The sequence below is a fragment of the Bubalus bubalis genome, chromosome 5 (assembly GCF_019923935.1).
Source record: "Bubalus bubalis isolate 160015118507 breed Murrah chromosome 5, NDDB_SH_1, whole genome shotgun sequence".
In the NCBI taxonomy this organism is placed as follows: domain Eukaryota; kingdom Metazoa; phylum Chordata; class Mammalia; order Artiodactyla; family Bovidae; genus Bubalus; species Bubalus bubalis.
Genome location: NC_059161.1, coordinates 124038617 through 124063034, shown reverse-complemented (window position 1 = coordinate 124063034; position 24418 = coordinate 124038617). Strand labels below are relative to the sequence as shown.

The window sequence follows — 24418 nt, the reverse complement described above, 5'->3', positions numbered from 1 at the left end:
GGGTTTGAGCTGCCCACCTGCACCCCAGGTCTATCCCCTGATAACGGAACCAACTGCCTGTGTGGCCAAGAGCAGCCTCGGCGGAAGATGCTGGGTGCCTGGGTCATATCAGGCTACAGGAAGAGGGGGCAGGGGAGGCTTCCTGAAGCAGAGGCCTGAGCCTCTATGAAGGGAAGACAAGAAGAGCCCAGGAGAGAGAAAAGTAACCAGAGTAAGGGGCGGGGGAAGCAGAGTGAGAACCCAGGGCAGAGGGCAGAGAGGAGGGAGAGCCTGGGGGAGGCCAGAGGGCCTCTGATGTCAGGTCACTGGCAAGACCTCCAGGCAGTTCCTGGGCAAGGAGGTCTCAAAACCCCTTTTTTGGGGGCCTGACCCACAATGCCCACAAGCCCATTTTATAGATGAGAAAACTGAGGCTCCAGAAAAAGCAGAACCAGATCTAGGGCCCAGAATCCTCTCCAGTACTGCCCCAAACCACGCTGCACACAGGATCCCTGAAATCCACGTTTATTCACATAAAAAAAAAAATCCCCAAAGGAAAGAGAAAGAATGTGACTTCCCGGAGCTCAAAGGCTCCACCCACTGTTCCCTGGGGAAGTGAGGGAGACAACTCCCACTCTAGGGTGTGGGTGTCATGGGGGGTGAGGCCCTTCTGGCCCAGTGTGACCCACCCAGCACCTTCCCTAGGACTGAGGGCAGGAAGGAGGGGCTGGGGACTAATGGGGCCCCAGGGGGGTAAAAGAGGGGAGTTAGTGGGGGTGCTTGCCCTGGTTTAAAAAAATAAAATTTCTAAAGATAAAAAGTTTAAAAAAAAAAAAAAAGAGCATTTAGTGTCTTAGCCTCCTGCCCTCCTCCCAGCGCCCACCCTGGCCTGGTGGCCACCTCTTGCTCAGCCAGTTCAGAGCTTTGTAGTCTCCTCCTGGCTCTCTGAGTCAGCGCCGGGCAGGTGCCCACTGCTCCCAGGCGCGTGACCGTTGCTGGCACAGGCGACCAGATGCCCGTCCCCCAGTCCCTCCTGTGTCTCGCCCAGCAGGCTCCAGCGGATCTCCTGGGGCAGCCTCTCCCGCTGCTCCTGACACTCCTGGACCAGCTGGGCCAGCAGCTGCAGGAGGAGCAGCGTCAGAGAGGCCACCCAGTGCTCTGCCCACCTGCCACCTGCCTGCCCCTCACCCACGGCCCCACCTTGGGCTCCTCTTCCGCCAGCTGTTGGAGGATCTGCTGCTGTCCGGCCACAAGGCGTTCCTGCCGCTGCTTCTGGGCCTCCTCCAGCTGTGTGTGGGGGACAAGGGCTCACACAAGGGTCTCTAAGGGAGGGGCCTGGGTCCCGGGGCTCTGTGGTGGCTGAGAAGTCAGGCAGACCCTCTTTCTGAGCAAGAAGGTGAAGGTTCCCGGGGCTGTGTGACCAGGGTCCTGAGATGACTCTTACAGCAGACCCACAGAGAAAGGATCTAGAAGTCCCTCTAGGGTGACGGAACATCAAGTTGACACCCAAGATACCGGTTTGGGATGACTGAAGGAACAGGAGTGGGCTAGGGTGGCACCTGAGCTTCACTCACCCGACGGATGGAGTTGACTGACTCAGTGATGTGCCGACGGTTAATCTCTGTTAGTTCCCTGCACGGGAGGCAAGGAGGATGGGCTCAGCGCCCAGGTACCCACCCGGCCTGCCCACCACACAACTGGCTCCCAGCCCCGATGCCCTTACGCCTCCTTCTTATGTTTCTCCCTGGTCTTGGCCTCTGAGATACTGTTGTGGCGTTTCCTGTCCAGGATCTTCTGCAGTTCCTTCTTCTCCCTGGAGGAACCAGTGGGAGAACAGGCAGGGTCAATGGCAGGACAGGGGTGTGTGTGTGTGTGTGCATTTGCCCACCTCGTGGCACCAGGGAGTACCCCCTGACCCCGCTGCCCGCGAGATCCCCAGCCTTCACCTCTCGTTTATCTCCTTCAGTTTCTTCAACTGAGTCATGTGAGCATCCAGGACAACCTCCCTGAGCTTCAGCTGAGCCTACAGACACAGGTGGCCGACAGGTGACCTGGGCTGTGACAGGCCTGTCCCAGAGGTAGGCTCCCCCCGCCCCCCACCACATGCCACCCACCACCCCCCCCCCCACCTGCTGCAGGTGCTCCAGCCTCCGCTCCGCCTCTGTGTCCACCTGGGCCTCCCTCAGCTCCAGCAGACACTGCACCTGTTTCTTCTGGAACTCTTGATACCTGCTAACTTCTTCCTCTTCTGCCCTCTCGTCCTCCCCGCTTCTGTGGGGAGAACCCCTCTGGGTAATACTCAGGTTGTCACATGGACCTGGGCCAGGAGGGCAGGGGGACAGGGCAGATGCCCACAGGCAGTGACAGATACCAACCCGGAGAGGTGGGATTGGTTATGCCAAGGAGGAGGCCTGTCAGCTCTACACAAATGTTAGGAGCCTATCTGGGCAACAGTCCCTGGAAACACGCTTTTATGAGGACTTCAAAAAAGGTATCCCTCCTGGTGGAAAGGGACTTCCCTTGTGGCTCAGCTGGTAAAGAATCCGCCTGCAATGCGGGAGACCTGGGTTTGATCCCTGGGTTGGGAAGATCCCCTGAAGAAGGGAAAGGCTACCCACTCCAGTATTCTGGCCTGGAGAATTCTATGGACTGCATAGTCCACGGGGTCACAAAGAGGGTGAGACCCAGAGTCCTCTGTCTTCCTTGCAGCAAACCTCCTTCCTAGGGGTCAAAAGGGCAGCCCTGGGCCATCTGTCTATGTCCACCTGGTGCAGAAACCCTCATATTCACATTCACATCCATGCACAAAGCATATGGGCAGGTGGGACACTCACAGGACACCAGGCCGCTGTCGGCACCTGCTCCCCGCACGGGCCTGGGCCAGGTTGTCGAGCAACCGGCGCGTGAGGGCAACGGCCTTCCGCTGATGTTTCTTGTACAGCTCCCGGAAGTCTCGCTCTTGCCGGCTCCGGAGCTTCACCAGGGCCTTGTGGCCTCGGAGCTCGTCCAGCGGGGCGGGGGCCACCTCTGTGGACAGCAAAGGCGGGCTGGGCTGGGCTGGGGCAGACCACCCCTACCGGAGCACGGTTCCCTCCAGAAGTAGCCCTGCCCCAGGACAGGCCCGCCCCCTACCTGAGAGGATGCTGGCGATGAGATCATCGCGCTGACCTGGAAAGCACAGGCAGGGCTGGCTGTGAGAAGCTGGAGAAGGGCAGAGCTATCCCCCTCTCTCCGCCTACCCCCAGGCCGCCCCTTACCTGGGCTGCTGATGGAGGAGCTGATGGAGGAGCTGGTCGGGGAGGTGGCGGGGCCTGGGGGCCGGCGCGGGGAGGCGTCCAGTGGGCTGGGCGTTGGGTGTGGGTTCAGCTGGTACCCCAGCTGCTGAGTCTGGGTCTCCTGGCTCGTCTCTGGGCCAGACTGAGCCTGCAAGGGTGAGGTGGAGAAAGTAGAATGTTCTATGCTCCTTCCAGAAATGCTACTCTCTCCAGACCCTTCTTTTATTTTTTTTAGATATTTGGGGGGGAGGGAGCCACACCGTGAGGCTTGTGGAGACCTTAGTTCCCCAACCAGGGATCGAACCCGGGCCCTTGGCAGTGCAAGTGCAGAGTCCTAACCACTGGACCACCAGGGAACTCCCCCTCTCTAGACCCTTCCGTCCTTCACAATCTCCTTCAGCCTGAGGCCCTGGACTCCTCTCGTCTGTCATGTGGGGGCTGTGAGAATAACTCCATGAGAACAAGACACGCATTTCTTTCTTTTCTTTTTTTTTTTTTTTTTTAGACACGCATTTCTAACCCCGTTTTGCACGTGGGGTCTGGGGAAGAGAACGTGAGGTCGTGTCTCTAGGATGTGAGGCCTCACTGCATATGGTTAGGAACTTCTAGATTGTTCTGGAAAGCCCTGGCCCAGCCCCAAGTTCCCTCCTGTCTCTGAGTCCCCTCTCCACCCTTGCCCACAGCTGCTCATCTTCCTCGATGCTTAGCTCCTGATTAAATCAACGAAGGAAGTGACCACAGAGGGGGCACTAGTCTCTCCCGCTAATAACTCCAGGCAGCCAGCTTTCTTCCCTGCTGCCGCAGGCCCCCAGGGGATCGGGCCTAGCTGTGCGGCCAGCCTCTGCTCCTGACCCCTCCCCGCAGAAGCCACGGCCCGTCTCATGGCTCCCAGGACCATGCTTGAAAAGCTTTTAGGGCTTCCAACTGCCCTGGTGAAGCGGCTGAACTCTGCACCCTGGCTTTGAGCCTGCCGGCAGCCAGAATTCTAGCCCTGGACAGTCCTGAAGGCCTTTCTTATGCAGAAGGGATTTCCACCTCCTTAAAATGTGGCGAGTAACCCCAGGCAGCTGAGCCTCCTGAACGAGAGAGCCCAGAAGCCCCAGCCGTGCAGCGTGGTGGAAGGGCGCTAGAGGCAGAGCCCAGGGCTGGAGGGACAGTGTGGGTGAACCCATGAAGCTGGCATCAGCAGCAAGCAGGGAACAGGCTCCTCGGGGAAAAGAGTCCTACCGCCAGCTGGGACTGGCATGGGCGGTATAGACAGAGGAGAGCGGAGAAGGCTGCAGGGTGCTTCTCCACCAGGGCTGGGCCCAGGGGTCAGCTCTGACCACTCCCCCACCCTGACCCCCAGGGTCCAGATGAGCCTGAGCCTTGCTGCCCTCCTGCCTGTCAAGAGCACAGGCAGACAGACCCCTCCATGCATCACTGTGCCTGCCCCTGACCTGCCCTGGCTCACCTCGCTCTCCCCAATGAGGGCAGCCAGCTGCTTGGCCCTCTGGTCCATCAGGCTGACATGCTTGATGGGGTTGATCAGGGCCTCTGCATAGTCTGGGGGTGGAGGGGCAGAGGGCAAGGGTCTCAGACAGAACCCCCGGGGCCCACACCCTCCCCAGCTCTGGTCTCACACAGGGACCGCAAAACCACCCTCAGATCTGTTTACCACCCACCTGGAGCCACCAGTCCCAGCCACTCCCAGGCCCTGGCGGTGTCCTTGTCCCCACCCTGCCTGGCCTGCCCTGCCCCAGCCCGTGCGGCTCACCCTGGTGGTCGTCGGGGATGTAGTCGGAGGCCTCGGTGTAGATGAGCAGGGCTGGCAGGCACAGCGGCTGGTTGGCCTCGTTCCGCAGGCAGATGTAATGGTACCCTGGGAGGATGGGAGGGCAAGGGGGCTGAGCACAGGTCCCCACACACTGTGCCCCCCCTAACTGCCCAGAGTCCAGATGGTCTCACCTGAGCGGATGGCAGAGACAGGCAGGATCCGGTGCCCCACGAACTTGCCCCCCTCCTCAAAGGCCGCGATGCGCAGCGAAGCCAGCGTGGGCAGCACCACCTGAGGGCCCAGTCTGGTCTAAGCCGCAGCTGACCACGGCCAGCAAGGCCACCACCCAGAGTGGGCCCCTGGACCACATGACCCAACCACAGACCATCAGTCACCATCGCCACTAAGCCAATGGTGGACCCGCACCTCCACAGCCTGGCCAGAGGTGGCCAGTGTTCCCAGAGCCCTGAGTCCAGAACACTGGCAAACAGACCCCTCCAGGCATTATTATGGCAGGACGGGTCTGGTCACTGCCGGCTTAGCACCTAGACTGAGCCATGCATCTGAGACTGAGGCCGCATCCTCAGCAGGCCCATCCATCTGGGAGGCAGGGAGAAGCTGGGGTGAGCTTGCAGCAAGTCCCTCCTGCCTGGGAGAGGGGATGGGCTATGCCCCCGGGGAGCTACGGGACCTCCTGCTGTTTCAGCTTCCTGTCCCCCAACCCTGACCCCACAGAGGGCAGGGAGCTCCAGCCTGACACGGGGACAGGCAGGACCTGGGGTGACAGGCCTAGCCTCGGCACTGAGGCCTCTGACCCCCGACCATGCAGCGCTCCTGTTCCCCCACCAAGAGAGCCCAGCAGGTCTGGGGTGACACCCCTAGCCTTGGCACCCCCATCTCTGACCCCCAACCACATGGTGCTCCTGTTCCCCCAAGGGAGTCCAGCAGGTCTGGGGCTCACCTTGGGGAAGTCGAATGGCTCCTCATCCCACACAGGGTTGAACGAGTTCCCTTGTGAGGTCCGCGTGCGGTACTTGCGCCGCGTGTCAACAGGAAGCCCGAACATGTCCACCTCCACGTAGATGCCCACCTTCCTGTCGGACAGGAACTGCCCCGAGATCACCTGGGGGGCCAGGAGGGTGAGGAGGCTGCTCAAAAGTCCCACCCCCGGGACACCCTGGCTTGCGCCCTTCCCGGCCCCACCTTGACCCGCACGGCATTGGCCACGATGCCGTCCACTATGACTTCGGTGAAGGGGTCAAAGGACTTGTCTGGCCGCCGCATGAACTCAGGCTTGAGTAGGTAGCCGCTGCGCCCGTTGTACTCAAACACGCCGGCGTTGAGCTGCATCGGCACATCTGGGGGGGCGGTGCGCAACATGGGGAGGGCGAGGGTCAGCAGGTGGAACAGGGTCAGGGGTCAGGAAGGACACTGCTGTGCAGTGCAGTGGGGAAACCAGGGGTCATTCAGGTCAGATCAGATGGCATCTAGGATCCAGACTCCAAGAATACTGGACAAGGGGCCAGGTCTAGCATCAGCCAAGATCAGGGGTTAATGTCAGCTGAGGTCTTGGTTGGATTTGGGGATCTGGTATTAGATACAGTCAGAGGTTCCTGAAGTCAAGATTCACAGGATCAGGGGGCAGAAGTTAGTGAGGCTGGGGGCCAGAGGTCAAAGGTCAAGGCAGGGCAGCGCTCACCTAGAGTCTGAAAGTTGAGTGCAACGAGCTGGCAGCCCACGTTCCAGAAGAGCTGGGGCATGTAGTTGGACGAGTCCACGCGGGTGCCCTTGGGGTAGATGCGGCTGAGCTGCTGCTTGTTGTATCTGAGATTGACAGTCAGGGACCACAGACAGGTACTGGCCCCGCGTACTGCCTCGAGCCCAGTGCTCCAGGCCCATCCTCGGCTCCTGTGAACCCACCTCCCGGCCTTGGCTCAAGCTGTCCCGCAGTCCCCCACTTCTCAGCCTAGGCCCTGGGCAGTCTCCCAGGCCCGCTCCCAACCTAGACAGGGGTGCTTGAGAGTCAGGAGTGGTAGAACCACCCGAGCCTGCCTCCCAGTGAGCAGCCCCACCCTGGCTCGCCAGACCGCCAGCGCGGAAGGATACTCCACAAACTCCATGGGGCTCTTGGTCAGTTGCTCCATGGCCTTGGTCTCCACGAAGGACGACATCTCGAAGCACTTGTTCCTCTCTGGGGGGTGGAGGTGGGAGGGGATCAGGCCTGGCAGAGCCCGACTGCCTCCCCTTCCCCCACCTCTCACCCCACTCACTTCGAGCAGCCTCGAAGGACTTGAACTTGACAGGTTCGATATAGTTGACGAGTGTGGACATTTCCTCGGTGGCGTTGACCTCACTGCTGGCAGTGCCCTGGGGCCCCCAATCGCAGGGTCAGCGGTTCCGTGCCCCCCAGCCGGGAGTTGGAAGCTCCCTCACCTGCCCCCGCACCACAGAGGAGGCGCTGACCCTCTTCCCAGCCCGGCCACAGCCTGTCCATCATGGTCCCATGCGCCCCACAACCTTCTCTCTGGGCCTTGCTGACCGGGCCCTGGACCCCACCTTCCCGGTCTGCCTCCTGCCCCCTGATCCTTGGAAGCTGGAACTCCTCAGCCAACCTCAGGGGTTCAATTATTCACATGAGGGTGAGCCCCCAAATTCCCACCCCCACTCTCATTTCCAGCCACCGCCTTGCCACCTCTTCCTGGGTACCTCACAAGATTCCCCAAGCCTTGTATCCTGAGCTCACTCACCTCTGCCCACACCCGTCCCCACTCTGGGCCCCTCCCAAACCCAGTTTCAGCACTGACCTTTCCTGTCACCTCCCTTCCCCAGAACTCAGTGCCCTCCCTCCTCCACACTCTCTGGCCCTGCCACAGGGCCTTTGCACAGCCCCCCTTCCTCAGTCTGCTCACCCAATATCCTCGCCGAGGTCCGACTCCCCACTCCTCACCCCGGTTCTACACCCTAACTCACCCCCCCCAGCCCATATCCCAAACACAATTTCACACTTGTTTCCACACCTGTTTACCTAAGACCCTCCCCAACTCCACACACACCCCCTCTGTGTGAACTCTGGGAGGGCAGGTGGACCCAGCGCTCAGGGCTGTGCCTGGCACAGTCAGGGCTCAGCCCACTTGGGAAGTGAAGGCATGCCACTGCCCCCTCATCCCGCTTGCAGGCCTGACCTCATCCGTGGTCGGCTTTTTGGGGTCCGTTTGTTCCTCCTCTTCCTCGTCCTCTTCCTCATCCTCCCGGTAGGCAGGTCCAAGAGCATCAGGGCCCCGCTGCAAACCTTCCTCCCCCAGAGACTTCCGAGGCTCCAGGCTGGGCTTCTCGAGGCCCACCTCCTCCCCATTGCTCAGGCCTGGGCAGCTGTCAGAGCTGGGGGACCCTGCAGAGGACAAGGCCATGGGGTCAAGGGTCAGGGCACACAGTTGCTCAGGAGCCAGGAAGGGTTGGGCCCGAGGGGTGCAGAACTGCCTCATGGAGTCCAGGGTTACTCTCAGCGCAGTGTTGCTGAGGAGAGGGGGAGGTCAGGAGTTGAACGGGATCAAACCCAGTGGTAGTGTAGAGGAGTCAAAAGTCAAAGGTCAGGGTGCAGATATAACTCTGGGGAGATGTAACTCAGGAAGATAGGTAGGGTGGCTCAGAAGGCTGAGAACTGGGATACAACAGTCCTGACAGTTGGGGGGAAGGATGACAAGGAGGGGTTCCAAGTCAAGGGTCAGTTAGGGCCACACCCCGTGAAGGGGCTTAGGGAGGTAAGCAGTCATGGGTCAGATGGAAGAGGGGCCTCAATAAAGTGAGAGGTCAGGGTGAGCTGAAATAGGACCCGCTGGGAGAGTACACTCATAAGGGGTCTCAGGAGAGAGATGGTTCACTGAGGTCAGAGGTCTGAGTCACAACCTGGTCGAGGGGGAACACCTCTGTGAGGTGCTAGCTGGAGGCTGAGACTGAAGGGTCAGGAGGTGGATGGAACCACATCCCAGGCGGCGAGTGGCTTGGAGAGGGGGGAAGTCAAGTTGGGCGCAGAAGGCGCGTCTCCAGGGAGGGCTGGGCTCAGAGAAGTGGGGGCTTAGGGTCGGGACTGGGGTAGGAGGTCAGGCCAGGATCTCACCAAGCTGGGGCGAGGAGGGCTCGGTGGTGGCGGAGCTCTCGCTCAGGGCCGAGTTGCTCTGCTCGAGTGGCCGCTTGCGCACGGAGCTGTCAGGGACGCCGCTGCCGAGTCGGTGCCGCTTCTTGTTCTTCACCAGGATGCGGCCCATCAGGTCCTGGGGGCTGGGCAGGGGTATGCCTGGGGCCAGCTGGTGGGCACGGACAGGTCAGCGTCTGCTGGGCGCCCTAACCCCCACGCCCCGCCCCGGCTCTGAGCCCCATACCGGGTACTTGTCCAGGGGGTCAATGAGCAGAGCGTCCCCAAAGATGGAGCGGCAGTACTCAGCCATCTTGGCCTGCTGTTTCGCCCTGTGGGGCCAAGGTCAGAGGTCAGAGGTTCCTGGGGTGAAGCTGAAGTCCCCAGAGTGGATCAGAGGCTGGCAAGATTACCAAAAGGGTCACTCACTCCCAGGGTCAAAGGTCATAGGAGCAATCCAACAGTGTCATAGTGAGTGGCTGTCCCTGGGTCAACAGGGACTCCCCCCGGCTGGGATTGGGGTCCCACTCACGAGTCCACGTGGTTCTCAAAGGAGAGGATGACGGGGTAGGGTGAAGTCTTGAAGGCGGTCTCCGCGATGGCCTCGAGCACGTCTCTCAGCGGCACCTCCGTGGTCATGGTGAAGCCGTGCGTGATGAACGGCTCCTCCTCGGGCGGCCGCCCCTTCCACACGTCCAGCTCCACACAGCGGCAGCCCCACAACAGCGCCTGCCGGTACATCTCCACCGACGAGGTTCCGGCCAGCTGCCCCGCTGGGGGCCAGGCTCCATCACCACCAGTGCCCAGCCAGCCTGGCTCCTCACCCTCCTCCCCAGGCCTGTGCTGAGCTGGGTGGGGCCGTGCCGGGGACACAAAGCCCCGGTGGTGGCCTAGCCTGGGCTCGCTTTGTCTGGCCAGCTGCTGATCACTCCTTGATTCACTGTGGAACCAGCATCACCTCTCGCCCCAAAGCCCCAAAGCCAGGCAGAGTCAGCATCCATTGGCACTGGCTGACAGGTGGGGCCCTCCACCTCCAGGTCTCACCCTGTCTCAGATGAACTCCTATCACCCCCATCCCACCAGCCTGAACTGGGAGTTGTCCCCAGAACCTCCACGGCCCCCCGCTTCCCTTTCTTCCCTCCACGGTGGCTGCCCTGGAACAGCCTCTGTCACCTCCTCCTGGGGACAGCAGGCTCCTCCCCGCCTCCCATCCAATCTCTGTGGAGCACCGGGCGTCATCCTTCTAAAAACATACCAGGTCACATCACCTCCCCCTGCTCAACACCTTGCAAGAAACCTTCCCATTCACTCAGGATCAGTACAAATTCCTTCCATTCTTTCTGTGCCTCCAGGGTCCCTCTCATGGATACCTGCCCCACCACGCCCCACCCCGCCCCACCCCACCTCTTGGCCTCCTTTCAGCTTAAGAGCACCAGGTGGCCCCAGTTCCAGCCCCCCCCACCCCCTCAATATACACAGGCTGTCCTTCACAGGGCAGGTGCAGGCCTCAGCCCTTCCCCTGGGGAAGCCTCCTGGACCTCCGGGGAAACCCATGCAGAGAAGCCCGCTCCCTAGGACAGGCTTGCTATTTCTGGCTTGCTTCCCCAGCATGGGCCACCCCAAAGGGAGGGAGGCAGTCTAAGGACCAGAGGGCAGAGGTCACGCTAGGATGGGCACGCTCACCCGTGAGATAGGTGTTGTGTGAGGAATTGATGAAGTAGGCGCTGAGTGGCTGGGTCATGTCTGCGCTCAGATCCAAGGCCTCAAGCGGCAGAATGCCATTCTCCTCACCTCCCAGGTAGCGGCTGAAGCCCTCCATGGACATCTGGTCTGGGGGGCAGGGTAGGGTCAGCAGGGTCAGTGGGGGCCCTCCCACCTTGCCCCCAGCTCCCACGCTGGCTCACCTCGCTCCAGGAACTGCTTGTTGGGCTCGTACTTCTCGATGAGCAGCCGGGCCTGGGAGGGCCGCAGAGGTGGGTACAGCACTTCGTTGAGCCGCGGGTCCCGCTGCTTCTGGTTAATGAAATCCATGAGCTGCTCCAGTGTCAGGTAAGGTTTGCCCTTGGCGCCTCTGGAGGGGGTGAGATGGTGGGTTAGGCTGCAGCCTCACCAGCCCCTGCTTCAAACCCTCACCGGGGGAGGAGTCAGAAGGTCGGTGCCTAGTTCCAGAACCTTCTGATGGGGACGGGGGCCAGTCTCAGCCCCCCTGGGCCTCAGTTTCCCCATCCACTCTCCTGACTACTTGGTGCCAACGCTGGTGTCAGTAAGGGCTTTGGAAGCCACCAAGGGCTTGTCCCACCACACTGTGCCTGCCTGCAGCTCCTGAGTCCAACCTCAGGTCCAGCGTCACCCACAACACATCTGAGCCAATGCATTCTGGTCCCTAGCACGGGGGACCTCCTGCTGTCTCAGGAGCATCGCTGGCCAAGAAGGGTCAGCACAGAACTGTCCACAGCAGAGCCCCAGGCAGCCCTGAGCACAGCTACAGCCCAGCACACAGAGACCCCCAAGAGGTCCGCCTCCCCTCCCAGGACTGGAAGGAACGCCGCTGCCGGCAGAGGCCAGACACAGTACACGGGGGCCGGTGGGCAGGTCGGCCTTGCTCACATCTCCAGCAGGATCTTGTCAATGTCCGGCCGCAGACACAGCTTGTTCAGGAACCGCTCAAAGATTTCCAAGGAAAACTCGTCAGGCCGGATGGACTCGCTCTAGGGGCCAGGAGTGGAGAGTCAGAACCCAGGGTCAGCCGGCCCTGAAAGGGCAGGCACCCGTTGTGATACCCGCCCAACCCCTGTCCCCAGGCCCCTCACTCGGTTGAAATTGAGGCCACAGGATTCCAGTGCAGTTTCTACCCGCTTCTTGTCTGCTGAGAACATCTTCAGGATGCTGAGCAGATGGGAGGGGTTAGGGTCAGTGGGGCAAAGGTCACCAAGGTCAGAACAGCAGAGGAGATGCTGAGGAGGGAGAGGGGTGCTCACTTCTTGACTGGAATCCGTCCATCCTGGTTTACCTGCAGCTTCAGCTTCGTGTATCTGGGGAGACAGGTGGGAGGGTCACGCCCTGGGACAACAGCCTCCTGAACCCCCCACCACGCACTCCTGCCCCGCGCTTCCCCAGGGCAGGCCCAGGGCTCACGCTTTGCGCAAGAAGGTGTTCCGGGAGGCGTTCTGAGCCAGGATGTTCATAGCCAACTTGAAGAGCTCCTCGGACCAGACCTGAGGGGTCAGGATCCAGGGGCAGGGCGTGAGTGGGGGACAGAGGGGCTGGCTCAGCCACTGTCGGATACACAGGAAATGCTTAAAAACAGCTTTGTCAGAGGATGATTAGAAAAAGGGGCAGAGGACAGCCTAGTACACAGCAGGTGCCTACTAAGTGATGGCTGACTCAGCAAGTGAGGCAGTAGCTCCCCCAGGCCCAGCCATCGATCCTGGCCCACCTTGGCTGTATCATCCTGCACGGCCATGAAGTTCAAGAATGTTGTATTCACCGGGTCTGGCCCGGCCACAACTGTCATCAGCTTCTCCTCCAACCGGGCATCAGGGCCCCCAAAGCCCAACACCTCCCGGATCTTGGGGTCCTGAGTAGATGAGAGCCAAGGGTGAAGAGGGCTGTCCCCCTCCCCCATTACCTCACTCCCATCCATAACCTGGGCCCCCATCACTCACCTTGGGCAGGCGGGCATAACGGCCCGTCCTGGTGTCCCTGATGGAGCTGATGTCGAGTGTGTCCACCTCCTGGGGAAACCAGATGCCACGGTGGGTCTGAGAGGCTCCAGGGTGAGAACTGGAAGCCCCCAAGCTCCCCACCCGGGCCAGGGAGTGCTCACCCCCTGCTGTAGCCCCAGTCTTAGCCCCCACCTGTAGCACTTCCTGTCCAGGGAACTGTGGGAGAGGTCAGGCAGCAGCGGGGCCCCACCCCCAAGGGCAGGGGCAGGGAATGGTTTCGGGAGGTCTGGGGTGGGGGGCCCAAGACCCAAGCAAGCTGTGCCAGGGCCGCCCTCACCATGTTGGGTCCTGTCCAGTACAGGAAGAAGCCATTGGAGTCCACTCGCAGGGTTACCAGGTTCCGACTGGAGGCCTCCTGGGGACGAGACGGATGGCAGGGGTCAGGGAGTGAGGGTTGCTGCCCAGGTTTGGGCCCTGGAACCCAGGGCCCATCCACTCCAATCTTTCTGCTAGTGAGCGAAGATGACGGCTCAGCCAGGCCACAGGTCCTTAGTGGCTCCTTTCAGTCCTCAGGACAAAGCTGAGTTCCTAGGCCCCTCCCAGCCCCACCTCCTTCTTGCCCTAAGACTCTGTCACATGGACAACTAACTATCCATTCCCCATCCCCAGGTTTTGCATCATTGTTCCCATGCAGGGATATCTTCCTTTCTTTCTCTTCCCATGAAATCTAATCTGCCTCCTTGGAGAGGCCTCCCCAGACCCCAACCCTGGGCTGTTTCCTCATAAGGTCTGAGAGATCCCTGGTGGCTGAAGCCCCCACAGCCCCCTTGGGAATATTTATGAAATGAAAGAAGAGGGTTTGGAAGCCTGACCCTCATGGTCCTCTGTGTCCCTCAGGTCCCCAGGACAGCCAGCCACCCCTTACATTGGCCTCAAAGTCCATTACCCCCCACTCTGCATCCCACTGGAGTCCCACAGCTTCGAGGCTCACCCCACCCATCTTACAGCACAGACTAAGTCCCCTTGGACAGGTACTCATTCTGTCCTCAGGCCCAGACAGTGAATTCAGCCCTCACTCAAACAGCCTGGTGGAAGGGCAGCAAAAGGGTGCACTGGCTCCATTTCCGAGAAGAGCCACCCTGTGTGACTCAGGACCAGCAGCGGTGGGGACGGGGTGGTGTCATCAGCAGCTCAGACTCAGCCAGGGCCCAAGTGACCAAGTGGCCACAGATAGAACTCTCCTGTGGCTGTTTAGCTGATCAGTGGTGTCCGAGTCTTTGCAACCCCTTGGATTGTAGCCTGTCAGGCTCCTCTGTCCGTGGGATTTTCCAGCCCAGAATGCTGGAGTGGGTTGCCATTTCCTTCTCCAGGAGATCTTCCTGACCCAGGGATCAAACTCGCATCTCCTGCATTAGCAGGCACTGGCAAGCGGATTCTTTACCACTGAGCCGCGAGGGAAGCCCAGAACTCTCTTCCCCCAGGCCAACAGAAGACCCTGCCTCACCCTGGTGCCACTCCCAAGTTACTGCTCATTGGTGGTCAGTACAGTGCCTCACCCTCCCTTCTGCTTGCCAGGTACAGGTCTAAGCACTCGCTATCTAGGAGCTCACTTAGTTCTCTAAACATCCTATGAGGTTTGCGCTACTGTTCTTCCCATTTTACAGTTGAGAAGACTGAGCCACAGAAAGACTATGCAGCTTTCCTAAGGTCAAGAAAAGGAGCCAAGATGTGCACGCAGGCAGTATGGCTCCAGGGCTTCCCTGGTAGCTCAGACTGTAAAGAATCTGCCTTAAATGCAGGAGACCCAGGTGCGATCCCTGGGTCCGGAAGATCTCCTGGAGGAGGAAATAGCAACCCACGCCAGTATTCTTGCCTGGAGAATTCCATGGACAGACGAGCCTGGTGGGCTACAGTCCATGGGCTCACAAAGAGTCGGGCATGACTGAGCGACTAACACTACTAGCTTGGTTCCAGAGGCTTTTCTGGTGGCTTAGCGGTAAAAAATCCACCTGCTAGTGCAGGGAATGCAGGTTCAATCCCTGGATCGGGAATATCCCCTGGAGGAGGAAAGAGCAATGCACTGGAGTATTCCTGCCTCGGAAATCCCTTGCCCGGCAGGCTTCAGTCCATGGAGGGTTCTTGTTGAACTGAGCAATTGAACAACAATAACAAGTATGACTCTCGAGTCCCAAGGTTTGGGAAGCAGGGAACCAGGACCTCTGCCAGACTCCCAGCTGCTGGCCTCAGCCGCCACCCCACCGTGGGGCCTGGGATCAGTCTCTGTTCTCCAGACTCAGTTTCCATCTGCAGGAGGATGGGGACTCCACTAGCCCCGCCCATCTCAGGCTTTGCTTAGGAAAGATGGGAGACTGAGCTGGAGGCAGAGGGGACGGCAGCTTGGGAACTTTTGGGGTGCTTGGGCCTCCCCACCTCACTGGGCTGACACCTACCCTCAGCCCTTTTCTGGGATTACCAACCCTGCCCTGGGGCTCAGGGGCCCCCAGTAGTGTGAAGAGGGGCTAGTTCTGTGGGCACTGCCTCCAGGGCCTCCCTCTAACCCTCCTCAGAGGCCCGGTCTTCAAAGGCAGCCGGAACCCCAGCCTCTCAGGCCCCAAGTCCTTGTCAGCAACCCCCACCCCACCCCCAGGGCCCTCTCCCTGTTCCCACTTCCTTATTTGGGTTTATCACACTGGAAGGAAAAGGAGAAACTTTTCCCTTCAAGCTGGCCTGGGGGGAGGGGTCTGCCCTAGTCCCAGGGGCGCCGGGAGACCCTCTAGGGCACACCTGTTACCTCAGGCCACGCCCCCAGCCCCTCCCCTAGCTCTCACGCCTACCCGCCCCACCCAGCCGGAAAGGAGCCGGGAGTCTTCCAGGCCTCCGGCCTGGCTGGGAAGGAGCAGCAAGGAAGCTCAGGCCGGCGAGGAGGGGCCCAGGGGGCAGGGGAAGGGGCGCTGTGGAAACGAGCGTGAGGGGCAGGACCCGTCGCCGAGCCGCAGGTGGGAGCGGGGCCTCGGGGATGCAGCAGGGGCAGGTCAGATAAAGGGGGGCCAGGATTTATTGGGGTTCAAAGTCCCAGTGCTAAGGAGTGGTGAGCAAAGTTCCCCCGAGGTGGAGGAACTTGGGGGGCAAAGTCTCCATGTGGGGTGACTTGGTACCCCCACCAGAGCGAGGAGCTGGGCTGGGATCTAGAAGCAGGGCAAAGGGGTGCCAGCCAGAACAGGGTGAAAAAGTGATGAATGGAGAAGAATGTTCAAAATAGGGTACGAGGAAGAGCAGGGTCCCAGAGGCACCCAGTCAGAATGGGGGTACGCTAAGCCAGAGTGGGGGCCATGGTTCTTGAGCCAGACCGTCCAGTGCTGGGCAGGGGTCTGGTGACCAGGCCAGGGTTGGAGGAACGAGAATTAGACGGGCAGGGAGAGGTGAGAAGGACGAGTAAAAAAGCGGGGGCTAGAATTTATTGGGGTTCGAAATCTCCGAGCCAAGGAATAAATGTCACATTTTCCGCAGATGAGGGGTTGGACTGGCGGGTGGGGGACAGTCTTCCTTACGGGTACGATTGGGGACTCAAGTTTCCGGAGCGCAGCCAGGCTGGGATGGGGGTGGCGCGGTGATCAGGCCAGTCTGGGCCGGGGGTCCCCGGCGTCTGGCGGAGCAGGAGTGACGGAGTCCCCGGATCTGGGCGGAGCAGGGAGCCCCTGCACTCACCTCGTCCCATTTGATGAACTTACTCCCGCGCCGCAGGGTCTCCACGACGGTGGGCGGCTCCAGCTGCAGCGCGTGGACGCCGGGCCTGGCGCCCGCCATAGCCGGGCCGGGGGCGGGTCGGGGACCCGCGGAGCCCCGACGGGGACCCGACGGCGCCGCTGTTCCCTCCGCGCGCTCCCGCACGGCCCGCTCCGGCCCGGCGGCGTCTGCGCCCGCCCGCCAGCCAGTCTGTCCCGGACAGACCAGAGAATCGGCGGGGCCCGGCCGGGGCGGGGCGGGGGCGGGGCCGCAGCGGGACCGCCCCCTCCCACAGCGTCCGGCCGGCCCGCCTCGCGTCGGCTCCCCCTGGCGGCCGGGGTAGCGACTGCAGCCAGAGGAGGGATGGGACCCTGGGCGCGCCTGGACTGAGGCGCTTCGCTGGGGTATCTCAGCTGAACAGGCTCCGGGTGGAGGGAGGGCGCTTAGGGATCGGGGTGCAGCTAGGGGGACTGGGTGTAGAGGGCGCTGCTGAAGACCGGCGCTGGGGTTAGCCCACTGTTTCTGAGGAGCAGGGGCGGGGGTATTACCAGAGAGCAATACTTGAGCCTGGGGGAGAAGAGACCTGCCTTCCACCCCACTCCTACAGCATTTAGCTGAGTGCTGGAAAAGCCACTCCCACCCCCGCCTCTGCCCTCACATCGCCTCACCCCCTCCAGCAGCAGCTCGGCCCCCCTCCCTGAGAGCAATTAGCAAGCTAATGGGCCTCCCGCCGCAGGCGCCCTCCCCCCGTCCCTAGCCCGGGGAGGCCCGGCGCCTGCCGCCTCCTTTGAGGACCCAAGCACCCTGGCTTTGTAGAGCGAGCCCTGGAACAGCGCCCTTCTTGTTCCACAGAACCCACTCCCCGCCCCCCGCCCCCTTCCCCAGCTCAGCCTGGAACCTGTCCCTGTGGGGCTCCCGACTGCAAACTGAGAAGGGGACAGCTGGTCGTTTTGCTTGGAGGGGTCAGAAGCCTCTTGGGTGTCCATGAACTAGGAGGGTTGAGGAGGGGCTCTGCCACGCCTGGCCCACAGCAGGTGCCCTGAAATCTGCAGCGTGCCAGGGACCTGAGCTGGAAGGCACATGGGCACTGAGATGGGTGGGGGCTGCAGCCCCTCCCGCAGGGCTTGGCTGGGGGGGCTCCTGCCTGGGGGCCCCTGTGGGAGCCCCCCCAATACAGAGGCAGTAGCAGCAGCAGGTTTAAAGTAGAACTCATCCAGAGGGGCCAGCCAAGTCACCTAGAAACCCAGAAAGAGACGGAGCTGTTTCTGGGGGAGGAGGGGTCAGTCAAGGAGGAGGCAGCCCTACAGGCTGCCTTTGCCCCAGGCTCTCAGACCCCCAAGGGGAACCCTGCCTGGCACCTGCCATCCTCAAAATCCCCACCACGTTGGGCACCAACTCTAACCTAACAGATCTCCTAGCCTTTGGCCAAGGCCCTGTGGGTGTGATTATTATCTCTACTTGAGGCCCAGAAAGGGGAAAGGACTCGCCCAAGGTCACTGGTGGCTCAGAGGTTAAAGCATCTACCTCCAATGCGGGAGACCTGGGTTCGATCCCTGGGTCGGGAAGATCCCCTGGAGAAGGAAATGGTAACCCACTCTGGTATTCTTGCCTGGAGAATCCCATGGACGGAGAAGCCTGATAGGCTACAGTCCACAGGGTCACAAAGAGTCGGACACGACTGAGCGACTTCACTTTCAAGGTCACACAGCTTGGTAGGAGGATTGCAGCCCTCTGTCTAGTTCTGTCCTGTCTTTACTCCTTGCCCTTGAAGAGACTGGACTTGAAGATCCTTGTCCTTGTCCTCTCTCATCAGAGACTCAGGGACTATGAGGTCTCACTGGGTAGCCATGCAGGGTAGAGATGGGCCTCTGCTCCCCCTAGCTTGGGTGCAGGTCCGTCACCTTGTCCAGAAGTTGGAGGTTGTCAGAGGATGAAATAGGCAAATGGGTATGAGATGACCCCTGGGTATTGGATATCTAAGACAGTTGGATATCTAAGGAAAGGACAGCAGGTTGTGGAGATGCCAGGGAGGAGGGTGGAAAGGACATGGGTCAGCTCTGGGCCAGGAGGCCTGCCAGCCAGTGCCAGGGCCAGCAGGGCCTGGCGCTGTGGCCTGAGTTTAGGGGTAGAAGCTCTAGGCGGCAGCTTCTTGAAAAACAAGATGAGAGCCTGTTTCCTGGGCCTGAGGCCCTCCCCACTCACCGTGTCTCCGGAGGCCAGGGCAACCCCCATTAGAGGGCTCCATCTTCCTTGCACACTTTCTTCCTGCCTTAGTAATGGTAATAGGGTTTCTCGGCAAGCTGTAATGGTAGAAGGAACGCAGTCTTTCCGGCCTCTACCCTTGATTAAGGGAGCGGTCTCAGGACCCTCCCTAGGGCCTCTGCTTTAGGAAGTGCTGAAAGCAGCCTCAGCTGCTCTCTGGGGGAGAGGGGCCAGGACCCTAGGAGAGGTGGGGCTGGGGAGGCTACAGCCTGGGGCTGGAAGGATGAAGAGCAGCACAGGGACAAGTTCAGACGGGAAGCTAAGGGCTGGGCTATGGTCTTGGAGCATGGACCTCAGCTGCAAATAACCAGAAGTCAGCGGAATCAGCCCCTTTGAAGAGGCTCAGGGTAGGTATGTGACTGGCCCAGGGCCTCTCAGCCTAGGGCAGAAGCAGGATTTGGACCCAGTTATTCCACTCCAAGATTTTGTGCTAGGCAGTCAAGCCTCCAAGGCAGCTGCAGGCCATCATGGCCGTCTACGCTAACATAGAGTAGGTGGCCATGGGGAGGGATTGGACAGACAGGGGAGTCAGCCTGAGGAATCTGGGAGTGTCCTGGGGGTGGCACAGAAGATAGAGGGATTCAGGAAGAGTGTCCCTGGCTCTGTCTTCCTGTTCAGCCTAGAGACCCCTCAGGGGACACCATGAAATTTGGAAATGACAGGAGGCCTTCCCACCAGCCTTGAGGGAAAGAGAGACAGGAAGATCACTGCTCAGGGTCATAGCATCTGGAGGGACAGAGCTGGGACTGGTCCCCAAGCCTTCATCACCTATAGGTTTCATTCTCACAGCGAACTATAATATAGCCTCCCTCTTTACTGCAAGCCTCCCCTGCCCCCACTATCCCCAGGCCTGAATCAGTGCTCCAGTTTAAAAAGAGCAAACCCACCCCTGTGGGGTGAGGTGGGGCATGGTGGGGAATTTGGATTTGGTAAATTGCTTCTCCCATCAGGCCAAGCTCAGAGTCAGAAGCCAGGCTGGGGATGGGACTCTCTTAGATAGGGTGGGTCCTGCCTAAACCACAGGAGAAGGGTCAGCCCTTCCCTGGCCCCTGAGGCTGGCCAAAGAGAGACTAAGGCCCGAGGGGGGCTGGGGAGGGAGAAGATATCAGCCCATCACTGAGCCACCTGAGTCATGTGCCCCCTGCTCAGGCCTTGCAGGGAGAAGCCCACCTGGCATGAATCCCACCACCACCATCACCACACACACCATTCTCAGCCACTGCCTCCCCCTTGTCTGTACTCTCCAACCTCAAGGTAAGCCTAAAGTCCTGGGTTTCAGTGTGTGTGCAGCATCACACCAGCTGTATGAACCTGGGCCAGTGTCAACCTCTGTCTGAACCCCATCTGCTGCAGAGGGTGTCTCTGGTATCCAGAGGGGCTGGGACTTAGTGTCTCTAGGACCTGGAGACTCTGCTTGAGACTGCAGAGGGTGAGCCTGTCCTCTGTGGTCTGTGGAAGCATCTGAAGCGGAGTTGCACAACCTTGTGTGGCAGTAGGAGCAGTGACTTTGTGTCAGGGGGCCTGCGTAGACAAGCTGAGCTCCATTGCTATCTGGGCGTGTGACTTAACCTCTGTGGTGCAATCACTGAAACTTCCACGTCCTTTCCTATTTAATCTTTGCCACAACCTTTGGAGGAAATGGAGGCACACAGGAAGCCTTTCATTCGGTCATTTGTTCAACCAATTAAACACCGACTATGAGTCTGACCTAGGTGCTGAGAGTTCAGCAAGTCAGTTAATTTGCCAGATCCATGTGGTCTGAAGCTGAGCGGGTCCACTCAATCATGGGTATCAGCAGTAAACAAGGGCCAGACAGGTCTCAGCCTCACAGCACTCATAGTTGAGAAATGCGAGACGGAAAATGAACCAGTGACTGAGAGACACTATTTAAAAATATAAAAAATCAAACTGGCTGCGGGAACAAGGCACAGGGTCTGCTTAAGAGAGGTGGGCCCGGTAAGGCCGTTGTGAGATCTGAAGGACAGAGGAAGCCGTAGGGCTGGGAATCTACCGGAGAGCTTGAGGTTCCCTCACGCTGGAACCGACTATGTGGAACTCGTATTAGGGTCAGCAGTTATTATTATCTTTATTATTCTGAGTACTGGCTCCTCCACTTACAGGTTCTTTAAGCCTCAGTTTGCACACACACGAGATTGCGGGGTGCGGAGGACCGCGCCCTGTGGAGACCAGCCCTACGAGGGCGCTCCAGACAAGTTTTCCCCGCCCGGGCTCCGCTGCGGGGGAGGGGCAGCCATGCGGGGCAGGACTCTGTGAACTACATTTCCCACAATCCCATCCTCAACCGCCATCTTGGCCTGTGGGCGGTGGCTGCCTGGGGTCTGGCCCTTCAGGCCGCTCGGCCGTCTCAGCTCACCCCCAAGCTAGGCCTCCATCATGGGGTGCGCGGAACCCCAAGGAGGGGGGCGTCCAGTGACCTGGGCAGCGCCTGTCCGTCTTCTCCATCCCTCCACCCCCGGGAGCCCGGTCCACGTGTCTGTCAGCGCGAAGACGCCTCTTGTCCCCCGCTGGCCGAGGGCTGGAGGACCCAGAAGGGAGGCGGGTGGCGCTCCCAGGTCTCCTCCTCGGACCTCTGTCCTGTATACAGTACCCATTCCCCTCCATTCTCAGGCGGCCCCTATTTTTGCTCCAATGAGGACAGAATACTAGGTTCCCCATTGGAGAGTAAATCCTCGCACCGGACGCTTAGAACGCCTAGGTGTAGAGCAGGAAGGTTAAAAGGGAGAGGGGACAGCTAGGCCCAAACCTCTGGGGACTAGATCCTCCCCTAACCCCTGTCCGGGGGCGGGGTAGGGGTGAGGGGCAAGCTGCAGGACTGGCCCTTTAAGGGGGTGTGGTCGGGGGGCGGGGGAAGCGATCCAGACAGAGAAAGCGGCTTCGGCTGCGGCGGCTCGGGCGGCGGCCGCGGGGGACAAAGGGCGGGCGGATCAGTGGGGAGGGGGCGGGGCGCGGCCAGGCCAGGCCCGGGGGCTCCGCATGCTGCAGCTGCCCCCGGGCACCCCCGCCGCCGCCCTCGCCGCGGAGCCTCGCGGAGCCGAGCTCACGAGCTAACCCGATCCAGCGGCCCGGAGCCAGCCGGCGGGCGTCCGGGAGGCGGCGGCGCAGGGAGGGGCCCGACGCGCGCACGTGGCCCCGGCGGCCGCCATGGCGGACAGCGGCCCCGCGGGGGGCGCGGCGTTGGCGGCCCCGGCCCCCGGACCGGGGAGTGGCGGCCCAGGGCCCCGCGTCTACTTTCAGAGCCCCCCTGGGGCTGCAGGCGAGGGCCCGGGCGGCGCGGACGACGAGGGCCCAGTGAGGCGCCAAGGGAAGGTCACGGTCAAGTACGACCGCAAGGAGCTACGGAAGCGCCTCAACCTGGAGGAGTGGATCCTGGAGCAGCTCACTCGCCTCTACGACTGCCAGGTGTGTCCCCCCACCCTACGCCGACACCCTAAACCGGTTCCGATTCGGGCCTCCTGGAAACCCCACCTTGAGCCCGCCTGTCACCCGGCGTCAGTGGGCATCCCGCTTAAGCGCGCTCCCCTGCTCTCTGTATTCCCCACCCCCAATGTATGCTCTTTCTTGTCTGACCTAAGTCACTTCTTTCTTATTCGCTGCCTTGGACAAGAGACCTGGGGCTAGTCTAGGCTGGCTGGGGAAGGAGAGCTACCTATGGCTTGCTAGCCTATACCAGTTTAAGGCACTAGCCAACCCAGTTGTTGGGGTTTATGTGTCTTGCCTGTTTCTAATGGGCTAATCTGGAGTCCATCTTGGCATGGGGGGCGAGCTAGCCCACTCTCCGGGTTCTGGTTCTCCACCCTGTGACTCCTTCCTTGCTCAAGTGGTGACTCAGGCCCCGGGGGCCAGGGTGGAGGAGTGGGCTTGCCCTGTGCTGCCTACCCTAGCCCAGCCCTGGAATGCAGTTGGCTCCAGACAGGAGAGATGCTTCCTGGGGAAGGAGGGGTGGCAGGCACCCCCTCCCTCAGCAAAGCATGGGCTCTTTGTTTCCCCTTTACCAGGCCTGGGTCCTTCCCACTGACCCCTCACCCTTCACTTCCTCCCCACTCCTGGGAAGCTATGACAGGTGTTTGGGGGAGGGGAAGGGGGCCTGATGAGTTGGGGCAGCTGGCCCTATCTGTGCTCTGGTTGAGATGGGGGGCATGGAAGTTGGGGAGACACATCTGCAGGGTTCCCAGCCTAGGATCCCCAGCCCTAGCCGTCTGGCACCCAGGGTGCCCAACTGGCAGGGACAGGAAGCTCCCCCCCCACATTGGGCAGTTTGCCTTGGCACAGGCCTGATCTGTTTTCTTCCTCAGAGCAGCTGCCGCTGTCTGCTGGGCAAAGAGGGCTGGCTCCCGTCTGCAGTAGGGCAGGGGCCTCAGCCAGAGCCCCTCTCACACCCTCTCTCCCAACTCAGGCCCTTGTCTCTCCCTCCTCCCCCACCCCTACCCCAGGAAGAGGAGATCCCCGAGCTGGAAATCGACGTGGATGAACTCCTGGACATGGAAAGCGATGATACCCGGGCTGCCAGGGTCAAGGTAAGAGGGGCTGGAGGGCAGCAGGGCCAGGTCAGGGCAGCAGGGGCTAAAGGGCTGCAGGGAGGCGGTCTGCCCATTGTTGGGTCGGCAAGCCTCTGGAGGCAGGCCTTCCTTGATCTGCGGCAGTCAGCTCTGTGATCTTCTTGGACTCAGCTTCGGCCTCCACCAAATGGGGCCAGTGGTACTTGCCGAGCTGTTCAGTAGCCGTGGCATCTCCAGTGCCTTGGAAGAGGGTATGGGTGAACTCTAGGTCCGTGTTCTGGAGACTCACAGTTATCCTTTCTCCGCATGCCCCACTAGGAGCTGCTGGTTGACTGTTACAAACCCACTGAGGTAAGGAAGTGGCTTCCCCAGAGGGTGGAGGAGCTTGGGGTCCTGTCCTCCTGGGGTCTTGTCTCCTTAATGTCCTTCCTCCCTCCAGGCCTTCATCTCTGGCCTGCTGGACAAGATCCGGGGCATGCAGAAGCTGAGCACACCCCAGAAGAAGTAAGGGTCCTCGACCCAGCTGAGCGGTGGCTCCACAGGACAATCGCTGCCCCCCGACCTCATAGCAACAGCAATACCAGGGGGCCCTGCGGCCAGGCCTGGTGCCACGAGCAGGGCTCCCCGTGCCCCTGGCCCAGGGGCCTCTTCCCTGCCCCCTCAGTTTTCCATTTTTGGGGTTTTTTATTATTATTAAACTGATGGGACTTTTTGTGTTTTTATATTGACTGCGGCGCGGGCCCTTTAATAAAGCTAGGATACGCCTTTGGTGCAGTTCACAGGCTCGTCTGGTCTCTTTTAGGGGGGACACACTGCTCTCCGACTGCTGCCGGCTCAGCTTCTCCCCAGGTGACCGCAGGCCTTCCTGAGGGCCACGTAGCCATGGCGATAGCCCAGTGCTGGCTCCCAGACTAGGAGCTGGAAGTGGCTGGGGAGCTGGGGAGGAGCCATGCTGCTGCCAGCAGGCAGGAATACTCTTCCCTTCTGGACAAGGGCCACCATACCACCCAGGGCTTGGCCATTGTGACCTCCATGCTACTGAGCCTACTAGACCCCAAGGTTCTACAGCCCAGAAAGGAGAGGAAGGGATGGGAGGGGGTCGAGGGAGAGAG

General features: G+C 60.7%; 2 protein-coding genes and 1 non-coding gene across 4 annotated transcripts; 1 reads left to right on the top strand and 2 right to left on the bottom strand.

The window, feature by feature from the left end:
- Positions 1 to 488: 488 nt before the first annotated feature.
- Positions 489 to 16744, bottom strand: PLCB3 (phospholipase C beta 3). Of its 2 annotated transcripts, none has more exons than XM_006050880.4 (31): positions 16510 to 16744; positions 13142 to 13219; positions 12805 to 12873; positions 12576 to 12716; positions 12275 to 12354; positions 12118 to 12171; positions 11950 to 12025; positions 11747 to 11847; positions 11044 to 11210; positions 10823 to 10969; positions 9672 to 9912; positions 9387 to 9471; positions 9125 to 9311; positions 8193 to 8398; positions 7281 to 7377; positions 7117 to 7201; positions 6710 to 6834; positions 6214 to 6368; positions 5972 to 6133; positions 5202 to 5301; positions 5011 to 5115; positions 4708 to 4799; positions 3237 to 3402; positions 3112 to 3147; positions 2814 to 3006; positions 2109 to 2250; positions 1926 to 2002; positions 1703 to 1792; positions 1554 to 1611; positions 1180 to 1266; positions 489 to 1099 (listed from the first exon to the last, which is right to left on the bottom strand). In XM_006050880.4, exons 1-31 carry the CDS (start codon positions 16606 to 16608, stop codon positions 896 to 898), a joined length of 3705 nt encoding a protein of 1234 aa, XP_006050942.1. In that variant the 5' UTR covers positions 16609 to 16744; the 3' UTR covers positions 489 to 895. The 2 variants fall into 2 exon arrangements, with proteins under 2 accessions (XP_006050942.1, XP_025142381.1); XM_025286596.3 differs by having other exon boundaries at positions 2109 to 2247.
- Positions 3538 to 3610, bottom strand: TRNAA-UGC. The gene has a single exon. It is a non-coding gene; the product is annotated as a tRNA-Ala (tRNA).
- A 5024-nt stretch (positions 16745 to 21768) lies between the features above and the next one.
- Positions 21769 to 24080, top strand: PPP1R14B (protein phosphatase 1 regulatory inhibitor subunit 14B). The gene is given in 6 exon segments (XM_025286603.2): positions 21769 to 21817; positions 21820 to 21926; positions 21928 to 22209; positions 23241 to 23324; positions 23625 to 23657; positions 23746 to 24080. Coding segments are annotated over 6 exon segments (609 nt in total). The 5' UTR covers positions 21769 to 21783; the 3' UTR covers positions 23815 to 24080.
- Positions 24081 to 24418: the final 338 nt, after the last annotated feature.

What these genes read in the sequence shown, in the direction of transcription:
- PLCB3 (XM_006050880.4), bottom strand. Translation starts at nt 16,608, where the DNA reads ATGGCGGGCGCCAGGCCCGGCGTCCACGCGCTGCAGCTGGAGCCGCCC. An exon ending in GGACGGATTCCAGTCAAGAA is followed by an intron (nt 12,026 to 12,117) that starts GTGAGCACCCCT and finishes CCATCTGCTCAG; the next exon opens with CATCCTGAAGATGTTCTCAG. An exon ending in CCCTCATTGGGGAGAGCGAG is followed by an intron (nt 3,403 to 4,707) that starts GTGAGCCAGGGC and finishes TCACCCTTGCAG; the next exon opens with GCTCAGTCTGGCCCAGAGAC.